A 14,405-nucleotide genomic window follows, 5' to 3' on the forward strand; every position below is an offset into this window, starting at 1 on the left:
GGTTCCATTATAACGTCTGGCTGTGAAACACATTTGCTGGTGTGATTCTTGTTTGTGAGTTCTTTAGTCAAAACCACAGCCTCTTCGGACCATGAGATGTGCAACGTTTAGGAGGTGTTAAAATACAAAAAACAACCACAACAGATTCTCAAGGCACACAGTACTTTACACTCTCAGAAATAAAGCTTTTATCTTTTCAAAAGATACTAATATGTATACTAACCTGTAAAAAGTAACCATAAAAAGCTTAAGTAAAACAAGGAGGTTTAGGAGGTGTTTGCATTTTAACACCTCCTAAACGTTGCACGTCTCATGGTCAGAAGAAGCTGTGGTTTTAACTAAAGAACTCACAAACACGAATGCCACTGTTGTTATAATATACTAAGGATTTTCCTTAGTTGTCAGTTATAATCATCAAAATTAAAAGAAATAAACATTTGAAATATATCAGTCTGTGTGTATTGAATGAATATAATATACAAGTTTCACTTTTTGAATGGAATTAGTGAAATAAATCAACTTTTGATGAAATTCTATTTATATGACCAGCACCTGTAAATGACACTCAACTCAACAGCGTGACATTCAGCGCCGGACAAACTCGAGTGCACGTTTTGACCCTTTCGGCTTGTCATAAGAAACTCGAGTGCACGTTTTGACCCTTTCGGCTTGCCATACCGGCTGCACGCAAACCAATGAAAATGCACGAGTTATATGTTTTCCCTTCAAAGTGTGTGGCATCTTTCCGCTCCGTGCATGCATATTTCTCCCCGAACTGCTAAACGTGTGGTGCATGCATGCATTTGAGGCTGCACATATGCATGGCCGTCATCCGGGTGGCATTCGTGCAGCAGACGCCAGAGAGGGCGAGAGAGCCGCTCACATCACGGTAAATCAAAGGTGAACGGGGCGGAGTAGCAGTACTAAATGGATAGCCGAGCATGGCGTCCGCGTTCGGCTCCAGGACTCTGAGTAAAGATGATGTGAACTACAGGATGCATTTCCGCACGATCAACGAGCAGCAGGTGGAGGACATCACCATCGACTTCTTCTACAAGCCGCACACCATCACCCTGCTCACGTGCACCGTGCTCAGCCTCATGTACTTCGCCTTCACGCGGTGAGTGACGCACAGCATGTTACTATAGCAACACGTGATCGTACATCAGCCGTGTTATCTGAAGCTGAATTCTGCGGATCTTGGCGCGGGTTTGTTGTTGTTCTGGGGTGACCTGCGCGCGCACGCGATTCCTGAAGTCGACCATAACGAGCTTCCAGCGCATGTGCGCGTTTAAAATGCACAATCTTTCACTTCCGGGAAAACGAAAAACAGTGCTGATGACGTCACTGTGTACTCAGTGACATGCACCACTGATCTATATATATATATATATATATATATATATATATATATATATATATATATATATATATATGTATATATATATGTATATGTATATGTGTATGTATATGTGTATGTATATGTTCTCTATTATACATCAGTGACATGCACACAGTTATAGTCAATGGAAAGACAGTGATGCCATTGGTTTCCGAAAGTGAACAAGTAGAAAATCATGGTTATATGTCATAAACAAAAGACTATTGGTTATTTAAAACATGAATATACACAGTTGTGCATATAAGAATATGCAAAATGTTCATAATTTTAACAAAATAAGAGGGATCGTGAAAATTGCATGTTATTTTTTATTTAGTACTCTCTTGTATAAGCTATTTCACAAAGCAGATGTTTATATATATACTCCACAAGACAAAATAATTACTGAATTTATAAAAATCACCCCGTTCAAAGGTTTACACACCCTTGAATATTAACACTGTGTGTCATTTCCTGGATGATCCACGACTGTTTTTCTGTTTTGTGATAGTTGTTGGTCCTGAACAGTTCAACTGCCTGCTGTTCTTCAGAAAAATCCTCTTGCTCTTACACATTCTTTGGTTTTTCAGCATCTTTGGCATTATTGACTGCTTTCCAGCAGTGACTGTATGATTTTGGGATCCATCTTTTCACTCTGAGGACAATTGAGGGACTCGTACATGACAATTACAAAAGGTTAAAACGTTCACTGATGCTCAAAAAGGAAGCCCGATTCATTAAGAGCCAGGGCGTGTAAACTTTTGAACAGTATGATCAGGGTAAATTGCCCTTATTTTGTCTTCTTGGAAACATGTATGTATTTATGTAGCTTATGACGTGCAGTACTAAATGGAAAAAAAAAATATGATCTTTAATTAAAATAAGAAAAATGTACACCTCATCATCTTGTTCAAAAGTATACACCCCCGGCTCTTAATGCATCATGTTGCCTTCTTGGGCATCAGAAAATGTGGATCATCCAGGAAATGACACACAGTATTAAAGGGTTAGTTCAGCCAAAAATGAAAATTATGTCATTAATGACTCACCCTCATGTCGTTCCAAACCCGTAAGACCTCCGTTCATCTTCAGAACACAGTATAAGATATTTTAGATTTAGTCCGAGAGCTTTCTGACCCTCCATTGAAAATGTATGTACGGGATACTGTCCACGTCCAGAAAGGCAATTAAAAACATCATCAAAGTAGTCCATGTGACATCAGAGGGTCCGTTAGAATTTGTTGAAGCATCGAAAATACATTAAAAAAATTACAACTTTATTCATCATTTTCTTCTCTTCCGGGTCTGTTATGAGCGCGTTCACAACACTGCAGTGACGAAAAATGATTTTTCACGCTGCTGACGTCTTTTCTTTGTTATGGGGCGCACAAGACTACTTTGATGATGTTTTTATTACCTTTCTGGACGTGGACAGTATACCGTACATACATTCTCAATGGAGGGACAGAAAGCTCTCGGACTAAATCTAAAATATCTTAAACTGTGTTCCGAAGATGAACGGAGGTCTCACGGGTTTGGAACGACATGAGGGTGAGTCATTAATGACATAATTTTCATTTTTGGCTGAACTAAACCTTTAATATTCAAGGGTATGTAAACTTTTGAATGGAGTAACTTTTACAAATCCAGTTATTGTTTTGTCTTGTGGAGTATATATAAACATCTGTTTTAAAAAAAAAATAATAAAAAAAATAATTTAATCAAACTCCACCCACCCCTTTCTTAAAATCCATTGCAGTCCACTCACATTATGGAAGAAAATATCTGTCACAACTTTAATCTCATTGCAACATTATGTTTTTTTGTCCATTTCGTGACTACTGTGTTTGATGTGTTTGCTTGGGTGGAAACAGAAGTGATGGTTCCCACACTCAGTTTCACACACTTTCAACAGCATTGTCAATAGCAGAAAAATTACTTATGTTTTCAGAATGCAAGGAAGCTATTTTCCCGCAGTGTTGTTACACACATTTATTCTTTGTGTTCAGTTGATGCATCTGAGTGCATCTTCTGCTGTGTGTGTGCGTGGGTGAAGAGAATTGTGAAACTGTGGTGGAATAGAAAGAGGAAGATGGGTTGTGTGTACGAGGGCTTTTCAGTGTGTGACCTCATGTTTCCGTTGCAGAGATGATGGAAACCCTGACAATAACCTGTGGGTGGGTCTCATCCTGGTCATCTCCTTCTTCCTGGTCATCAGCGTTCTCGCCTTCCCCAACGGTAGGAGTCTGAGGAGAGCTCTGAAGAGCTCAGTGTCCAGCACGTTTGGCCTTAAGTGTTTTATGATCATGTGTTTGGCTTCATAATAGGACTGCAACAAACCATTCCTTTGATAATCAGTGAATCTAATGACTATTTGAACGATTAATGGTCCAGTTATTTCACTGATCAGTCAGTAGGCTTTGATCGATTATTCAGCTTTTGCGAAGTTAAAATATTGACTTATTCATATTCTAACTAATAAATGAAACACAGTAATCCTTTCAAGTCGGTAACGACGACGAACTGCAGTCAGGTCGAGACCCCGAGGATGAGGACGAGCATGCAGATGAGCTTCTCACAGTTTGTGCAGAAATTCTTTGGTTGTGCAAACCGATTGTTCCTTCTTGTTTAAACTTGTAAAGCTGCTTTCGTTAAACCAATCGATTGCATAAATGCACTATATAAACCATTTAAAGCACTATATAAATGCACTATATAAAACATATATAGCACTATATAAAACATATATAGCACTATATAAATGCACTATATAAAACATATAGAGAACTATATAAAACATTTATAGCACTATATAAATGCACTATATAAAACATATATAGCACTATATAAATGCGTACGAAGCACTATAGAAATGCACTATATAAAACATATAGAGCACATTAATAACAGTATAAAGCACTATATAAACCATATAAAGTAGTATATAAATCCACTATATAAAACGCATAAAGCACTATATAAATGCACTATATAAAACGTATAAAGCACTATATAAATGCACTATATAAAATGCATAAAGCACTATATAAATGCACTATATAAACCATATAAAGCACTATATAAATGCACTATATAAAATGTATAAAGCACTATATAAATGCACTATATAAAACACAAAGCACTATATAAATGCACTATATAAAATGAATAAAGCACTATATAAATGTACTATATAAAACATATAAAGCACTATATAAATGCATAAAACATATAGAGCACTATATTAAACGTATAAAGCACTATATAAACCATATAAAGTAGTATATAAATCCACTATATAAAACATATATAGCACTATATAAATGCACTATATAAAACATATATAGCACTATATAAATGCACTATATAAAACATATAGAGAACTATATAAAACATTAAAAAAACTAAATAAATAAAATATAAAAAACATATAAAGCACTATATAAATGCATAAAACATATAGAGCACTATATTAAACGTATAAAGCACTATATAAACCATATAAAATAAAACAAAAATACAAAACACATAAAACACAAAAAAAACTAAATAAATAAAATACATAAAACGTATAAAGCACTATATAAATGCACTATATAAAATGCATAAAGCACTATATAAATGCACTATATAAAACATATAGAGCACTATATAAATGCACTATATAAAATGTATAAAGCACTATATAAATGCACTATAATAAAACGTATAAAGCACTATAATAAATGGCACTATATAAAACGTATAAAGCACTATATAAATGCACTATATAAACACGTCTAAAGCACTATATAAATGCACTATATAAAACGTATAAAGCATCTATATAATCCACTATATAAACCATATAAAGCACTATAAGAAATGCACTATATAAACCATATAAAGCAACTATATAAATGGCACTATATAAAAGCACATATAAAGCACTATATAAAACATTTATAGCACTATATAAAAGCACTATATAAATTTGCCCCCCACTATATAAAAACATATAAAGCACTACCTAAATGCATAAAACATATAGCAGCACTATATTAAACGTATAAAGCACTATAATAACCCATATAAAGTAGTATATAAATCCACTAATATAAAACGCATAAAGCACTTTATATAAATGCACTATATAAAACGTATACAGCAACTATATAAATGCACTAATAAAATGCATAAAAGCACTATATAAATGCCACTATATAAACCGTATAAAGCACTATATAAATGCACTATATAAAAGGTACAAGCATCTATATAAATGCACTATATAAAACACAAATCAACAAAAAAAAACACTAAAAAAAAACAATAAAAAACAAAAATGACGAAATGCAGACGAAATGCAGAGCTGGTGCAAACATATCCACATCTCTACGATCAGATGCTTTCTGAACTGCTGTTTTCTTCTTTTTATCTCTAAATGAATAACGACAACAGACTTTGCCGTGAGTACATCGGGGCCTCTGGACATGACAGCATTTGTTGTTTGTAGCTTTGAAAATCTCTCTCACACTGTCGTGGTTCAGCTTTGTTTACGCTCAGAAGCGCTCACCTATTTTAACTCTCAGAATCACTACAGTATTTCTACAACATCGCCAACACAGACAACACCACCAAAATCCACACACATTCAAAACCACGTTACTGCAGGTCCTTTCATTACATCATATGAGACGATTCAAATATCTGTCAACATTTTGTAATGTCGTTGATGTCGACTGATCGTTCATAACCTCTCTGTCTCTTTTCAGGTCCTTTCACAAGACCCCATCCAGCAATATGGCGGATAGTTTTCGGTGAGTGGATCAGACGCTTGTTTTTGAAGCCTAATAATAAACTTGAATAGAGGATGAAAGATCTGAGGTTGTATCTGAGCGGTTGGGTTAGTAGGTTAGCGTGTTTCCTCTTTCTGAAGGGTGTGTTTGTGTGGCTGTGCAGGATTGAGTGTGCTGTACTTCCTCTTCCTGGTTTTCATCATCTTCCTGAACTGGGAGCAGGTCAAGTCTCTTATGTTCTGGCTGGATTTCCAATCTGCACGGGAAGCGAACGTAATCGTAAGTCACGATCAATTACTATCCATAAATGAATATAAAACAAAATCCAACGAATGCATTGTGTTCAAAAAATATCCACCAATCAGGTTTATATATTTTATTAGTAAAACTTAAACCATACAATAAACTAAATACAATAAATAAAATACAACACAAAAAATAAAAAACAACATAAATAAAAAAAAAACTTTAAAAATTAAACTTTTTTTAAATTTTATTTCAACTAGTTGCCAATGAAACATTTCTCATTTTAATTTAACTTAACTTGATACACTAAAATAATTGTATAATATTTTAGATTTAAATAAATAAATAAATAAATTATAAATAAAAAATACATATTAAAAAAAGACAAAAATGCAGAACAAAATTATTGAAGCTTTAATTAAATTTAAATTATTTGTCAATGCATTTTTTTATTTAAAAATTATTTCGTTAAATTAAAATGTAAAACAGACCCTGTTATTGTTGAAAAATAAGGTTTATGAATTTAAACTATTAAAATATATTAGTGTAATAAGGCACATTTAAAAAATAATAATAATTTAGAATGCAGAATGAATAAAAAACATTTAATTGGGCCCATTATTGAAAATTTTATAAAATATTTTATAATTTAATATCTAATACAATAATAATTTAATAAAGTTTTTTATAATTTAATATATAACACAATAATAATGTAATAATTTAATTAAATAAATGCTTTTTCAAATTGAATCAAACTATCTGATTTTTAAAATTAAATACAGAATCCAGTAAAATTAAAATCTGGAATGATTTTAGAAAAAAATTGGACAAATTGAGAATAAAAAAAAAAATTCAGTTAAATGCTTTTTGATTATTAAAATTAAATCAAACTATTTGAAACTATAAAATTAAAATAAAACAGTATCCAGAAAAAAATTAAAGTTTACATTTATTTAAATAATTTTAAATGTTGGACGAATTGAATTTTATTTCAGCTAGTTGCCAAGGCATCATTTCTGGTTCTGATTTAGTTTATCTTGATGTGTTAAAATGACCTAAACTAAAACTGAAATAAAAATTAATAAATACAATATTGACACATAAAAAAAAAAAAAAATTAAATTAAATGAAAACTGAAAATATAAAAATACTATAATAAAAAATATACTAGTATCTCAATTATACTATAAGAACACTGTCACAATTGGATGCACATTGTTACGCCCACACCGTGTTAAAGGTGTTACTCCGCTGCTGATGATTGACAGGAGTATGCCGTGAACTGTCATGTGATCACCTGGGAGCGAATCCTCAGCCACTTCGACATCTTCGCCTTCAGTCATTTCTGGGGCTGGGGCATGAAGGCTCTGCTGATCCGCAGCTATGGCCTGTGCTGGACCATCAGCATCACCTGGGAGCTGACCGAGGTAAAGCACACACATCTCCGGCACACCTCGCTCTCATAGAAGAATGTCTGATGTTTCACAGCTTATGACCGCTTGATTGTGTTTGCCAGAAAATAAATGAGTTGTTACATTTTCATTTGATTACAATTTAAAAGATTAAACAAATTGTTTTCGACAGTATTCATTCATTTAATCGATAATACATTTGTATTAAATCATAAAACTCAGAATACAGAAAAATTAAACACAGAATTTACTTGAAATAAAATAACTGTTAATGGAAATTAATAATAATTAGTTGCCAATGAAGCATTTCTCATTTTTATTTAGTTTAACTTGATGTACTAAAGTCACAAAAACTAAAACTAAAAAAAATTTTTTTTTAACTGAACTGAAATAAAATAATATAGGGAACAATATGGAGTTATTGAAAAGGACAAAAAATGCAACAAAATATTAAACCTTTAATTAATTTGAATTAAATATAAATTAAAAATTAAAAAAAAAATAAAAACAATACCACAGAATTCCTAAAAAAAAAAAAAAAAAAGATAAATAAAATAAATTAAAAATAATACGCCTTTTATTTCTCATTTCGTTAATTAGTTTAAATAACTAATTAAACTAATTAAAATGAGATAGACACATAACTAAACACTTCTTTTAAGATATACAAATAATATTTTTTAATATGTTTGTATTTATTTCAAAATTATTAACTATAAAGACACAATTAAAAAAAACAAAAACACACAACAATCAATATTGTAAGAAAAATTTAATTATATAAATAATTAATTTTACAAAGGTATTTAATTTCATTAAAATTATGTATTATTTAGTGAGAAATATTGTCAATAAATATGAATAATTAATTAAAATACAACATTAAGGACATTTTAATTCAAGCACCTTATTATAATATATTGAAATTTTAATAATTTTAATTATGATAAATATTACTTGTATTTAGTTTTGTTCAGAATTCTCATTTTAATTATTAATTACAATTATTCATTTTTAATTAAATACAAATGAATAAATATTAATTCAGAAATATATATAAATAAAAATAATTAAAAACAAAATTAATAAATTAATTATTAATTACACTTATTTTATTTTATATTATTATTTTATTTTGTATTTTTATTTTGATTACATTTGCTATTTTTATAGTCTGTTTCATTATTAGGCGAAGTTATATTATTTATTATTATGTATTCTCCAAATTGTTTAGTGAGAAATATTTTTTTGTTATAGTGAGTCTGTCACCAAAAAAAATATAAAAAAATAAGTATAATAAAAAATAAATAACAAAATATAAATATAATTAAATACCAATTAATATTATATTTATTTAATTATATATAAATTGTCTCCAAAGTTATTATTATTATAAAAATATTATAAAGTTTTATTTAATAAATATTAAAAATTTATTAATCAATAATTACAGTATAAGTACTAAATTCAATATATAAAATACCACATAAAAATTGTTAAAACTCCTTAAGTTAACTTCTTAAAAACTGCTTCTTATGGCTTACTTTGCTGTTAGCCTGCGGCCGAAATCCTCGGTGGGTCGACGAGACACACAATAACTCCCGAGCAATCTCTCCGTGCAGCTGTTCTTCATGCATCTGCTTCTTCCGAATTTCGCGGAGTCTGGTGGGATATCCTGCTGTGTAACGGAGGAGGGATCTGGCTGGGAATGACGGTCTGCCGCTTCCTGGAGATGCGCACGTATAGATGCCACATATCACTGGGCCAGCATCAAGTAAGAAAGCCCTCAAACACTGCCTTCTGAGACTGAACGTGCTGCATGACGCTGTGTGTTTGTGCTGCACAGAGACATCCACAGCACCACGGGGAAGATCAAGCGCGCCGCGCTACAGTTCACGCCGGCCAGCTGGACATACGTGCGCTGGCTCGACCCCAAGTCCTCCTTACAGAGAGTGACGGGAGTCTAATCTGTTCATGATCCATCTGGCAGGTCAGGCCTTTCTCACATCAGCCAGTTATTCAAAATAAAAGTCATTAAAGTTCCTTATGAATTAAATTGATTAGTAACTCTTTCCCATTGCCGATTGACGGTTTTTGTTACGCGGGGCGATATGCTTTTTGGAACGAGAACAAAACACACTGTCTCTTTTTCACTGTTTAATGCGACACTCGCAATAGGGCGCTATTCACGCGATTTACTGGATTTATGCTTTGATAAGTGGTGGTATGCGTGGCAATTTATCACAGATTTTACTGGTTTAGTTTTTAAATCGTACTGAATAAAATCCAGAGTGTTTTTGTAAAAGGTTTTCTCACCTTTTTTTGCTCAACATATAACATTTTTATGAAACCTAACCTATATTCAAGTGTGATGATAAAAAAAAAAAAAAACAATGCTTGAAGCTGGAATAAAACTGTTTTTTTTTTTTTTTGTTTTAAAGTAGAGGCTTTGATCTTTATTTTGGTGTATTGCATATTCAAATATTCATACAGCAACATATACTGTAGGTCATCAAATTTAAGTGGAAATCATCAAAATCGCTGGCGGTGGCTGCCAACTTTCAAAAATGCTGGCGGGGGAAGAGTTAAAGTTTGCTGAATCTAGACTAATTAAAACAGAAATTATGGAATTTGGAAAGAAGTTGTATTTAATAGGGTGTTTTCATAGATTTTTAATGAGAGTGACCTATATGTAATTAATCAAATAATCGCTCTCAGTTTAGTTTCGGTTCAAAGCCTAGTTAGTTTAGCAATCCCAGAATACACTGTGAAAAACAAAACAATAATTAAATATGGAGGACAAAGTTTATATATATATATATATATAAATAATAATATGAAAGACAAAATTAATTTTATTATATATATAATAAAATTAATTTTGTATTCCTCTATTATTTTTTTGAGTCTTGAAAATAGATCAATATATTTATTTAAAATACTAATTTATCAGTAATTGTCTTCGATTTCCCTCTTTTTAATTTTTGTTGAAGTCCCTTTTTTCAAAATTGTGAATGATATTCATTTAATTTAATTAATTGGTTTCTCTAAATTACATGGTGAAAAATATTAATAATTTTTAATTCAATTTTGTTTTTCATCTGTTTGTTTTTTAGCCTGAAATATTGATTCAATATATTTAATTAAATACTAATTTACAGTATTTCTAATTTGCTTCTTTGTAATAATTTTTGGTGAGTCGTTTCTTTTTAATTATATAGTGAGAAATATTTATAAATATTTTTAAAAAAATACCAATTTATCTATATTTCTCACTTAATCTTAACATTTTTTTAGTCTTTCTCAAAATTATATTTTTTTCCTATTTTTATTTGTTTATTTTATTTTATTTCCAAACTACATGGTGATAAATATTGATAAATATAATCAAATACCAATTTATTGATATTTCTCACGTTAATCTGTTCATTTTTTTTTTTTTTTTTGGGTTTCCCCCTTTCCTCCAAAATTTATAGTTTTTTATATATTTTTTTATATGTATTTTATTTTTCAAAAACAAATTTAGAAAAATGATAAATATTGATAAATATAATCAAATACCAATTTAGCAATATTTCTCACCTGCTCCTTTAATATCATAATTTTTTTGTTTGTTTGTTTTGTTTTTTGAGTCTGTCTTCAAATTATAGTGTGATAAATATAATTAATTAGGTAGCACTTTGCAATGTTTTTATTTTTTTAACATGAACTAACAATGAAAAACACTTCTAAAGCATTTATTAATCTCAGTTAATGTTAATTTCAACATTTACTAAATAAATGATTAAAATCTAAAGCTAATGTACAGTTAACACTGTTAATGTTAATGCTTTGACTAATCATCAATGGAACCTTATTATAAATTTGTTATTATTAATAAAATGACAGGTGATACAGTTTATTAATCCAATTATTAACTATAATTAATCCAGTTAATTAAACACTGCTTAAGCTAACTGTTTCAGTCTTAATGAGTCAGTGATTTTTGATTGTCAGCGTAAAGATAACTAGTTTAACCAGCTTTAACTAGTTCAGAAGTGTGTCACATGAGTTCTCCTGAGACACAGAAGCTCCGCCCCCGAGCCGTTTCCACGGCGATGAAAGCCCACTCTTCATTCTCTATTGTGTGAGAGGAGGCCTCAGGAGGTCGCTTCTCTTCGCTCCCTACTGAGGGCCCTTTAAAGTGTAATCTTTAAAGAGACGGGAATCGGAGGAGGAGCACTTCACAGAATCTCAATATTTCCACTCTGCTTGCTTTTTTGTGAAGTTTTCAGATCATTTGCCTTATTTTATGTCGGTCAGGTTCTAAAACAGAACGACTGCATTTAATACTTGTGTGATGTGCAAAATATAATGTTTTTTTATATCAGATTGTCTGAATCTCAGCTGCTTATGGTTGCAAAATGTGAACTATATTGTTTGATAAATGCAACTATAATTTATTTATTTATTCATTAGTTTATTTAACTAATTTGTAGATGTAGGTTTTAATTAAAATCAGTTTGAATCATTTCAAAAAACATTTTCGTTACTTGAAATAAAATAATTGTTGCCTTTTTTAACTTGATGTACTAAAATAACTAAAACTGAAATAAAAATAATAAAAACATATTTAAAATCAACAAAAATGGAAAAGAAAAACAACTAAATTACTAACATTTTAACTAAAATGATCTTAAAAGGAGAAAAAAAATAAGATCTAATTTAGAATATTAACATTAATAGTTTTTAAAAGAAACTAAAATAACACTGAAATTGTAACAAATGATTCAATTGTTACAGTTTTTTCATATTAAGTTTAATCAAAGCATTAAAGCATTAGATTTATTTAATATTTGTAATGTACGAATGCAGTCGACTCTATTAAGAGATGAATTCCTTGCTGTGAGAAACGTGATCAGATCTCCGTTTTGTCCCTGTTTTCGTTTGTGGCTTTGCTTGATTGGTTTATTTTGTTCTCTGACTCAAGCTGACGGAGCTGAACACCTTCTTCCTGAAGCACATCTTCGTGTTCCCAGCATGCCACGCTCTCAGCTGGTGCCGGATTCTGTTTCATCGCGGATCATCACGGCTCCTACTGTACGGTACGAGATGTGTTTGAGAGGAAAACCTGCAGAAATCTCAGATGGGACTTGATTTCTATTCACTGGAAATTGATAAACATCAATGGCAAAGAGTAAAGGGTTTGTTTAAAATAAAAATAAAAAATAAAAAAAAATATATAAACAATAAAATAAAAATGCAATGCCCACACACCTGATTCATTAAATAAAAAAAAAATTGACAATTAAAATTGATTAAAAAGTAACCATAAAAATTTATTAAAATTTAAATATTAATATAAAAACAATCGAATAAAAATGATGCCTGCACACCTGAATTATTAATTAAATCATAATGTACACTTAAAATGGATTAAAAATGTAAAATAAAAATGGTTAAAGTTAAAATAAATAATATTAACGTGAAAACAATCCAATAAAAATGTAACCTAAATAATTTTAATATGAAAACACACCTGAATCATTAATTAAAATCATAAAATCATAAAAGTGTGAAATTAAAATGGATTAAAAATGCAACATGAAGTTGCTATAAATTAAAATAAATAATATTAATATAAAAACAATTCAAATAAAAATGCCTGTACACTTGAATCATTAATTAAATCATAAAAATGTAGAATTAAAATTGATTAAATTGTTTTTTTTATAAAACTGAAATGAATTTTAATAAAAAAAACAATCCAATAAAAATGTAACCTGAATAATTTTAATATGAAACACACCTGAATCATTAATTAAATCATAAAATCATAGAAATGTGAAATTAAAATGGATTAAAAAATGTAAAATAAAATTGCTATAAATTAAAATAAATAAAAAAGCAATATTAATGTGAAAACAATCCAATAAAAATGTAATGCCTGTACACCTGATTCATTAATTAAATCATAAAAATTTAGAATTAAAATTGATAAAAAAAATGGATAAAACTGAAATGAATTTTAATGAAAAAAACAATCAAATTAAAATGTAACCAGAATAATTTATAGTTGCGTTGGATGAAATTACAATATAAACTAGCAAAAAAAAAAAAAAAACTTTATATATATGAGGAAATAAATTAATTTTATATATATATATATATATATATATATATAAATATATATATATATATATATATATATATATATATATATATATATATATATATATATATATATATAATTAATTTATTTCCTCATTTTTGTGGTGATGTAAGCTTGAGCAGTGTGCAGGATTTATGAATTTATATGCATTTATAAAATCTAAAGTCAAAATAAAACATAACATATTCTTTGTTTACTTGCATGTCATGTGACAATTAAATAATATCAGAGAACTGTAAGCGTGTTGTTAAATTATTTTAATGTTTGGGGGTCTCTGGGGGTAACGTGTGTTGGAGGATGATTCACGACGCTGTTCCTCTGCAGGCAGTATTACGCCTATCTGACGGACACACAGTGCAAGGCGGGTCGGGACTCAGTGCTGGGTGTTCGGGTGAGTCTCTCGCGTGATCTGGAGCATGTCTTCAGTCATGCGT

At 30.1% G+C, this 14,405-nt stretch overlaps 1 protein-coding gene across 1 annotated transcript in view; it reads left to right on the top strand.

Moving 5' to 3' along the window:
• The first annotated feature begins 542 nt into the window (after nucleotides 1–542).
• Nucleotides 543–14,405, top strand: part of LOC109053974 (phosphatidylserine synthase 1-like) — a 116,341-nt gene continuing 102,478 nt past the window's right edge. The window contains exons 1-5 of the mRNA XM_042773281.1: nucleotides 543–1,120; nucleotides 3,528–3,619; nucleotides 6,136–6,180; nucleotides 6,323–6,438; nucleotides 7,677–7,835. Of these exons, the coding sequence (XP_042629215.1) occupies nucleotides 942–1,120; nucleotides 3,528–3,619; nucleotides 6,136–6,180; nucleotides 6,323–6,438; nucleotides 7,677–7,835 (591 nt within the window). The 5' untranslated portion in view covers nucleotides 543–941. The remainder of the gene's footprint in view (nucleotides 1,121–3,527; nucleotides 3,620–6,135; nucleotides 6,181–6,322; nucleotides 6,439–7,676; nucleotides 7,836–14,405) is intronic.

This window comes from Cyprinus carpio, chromosome A16 (genome assembly GCF_018340385.1).
Source record: "Cyprinus carpio isolate SPL01 chromosome A16, ASM1834038v1, whole genome shotgun sequence".
Lineage (NCBI taxonomy): Eukaryota > Metazoa > Chordata > Actinopteri > Cypriniformes > Cyprinidae > Cyprinus > Cyprinus carpio.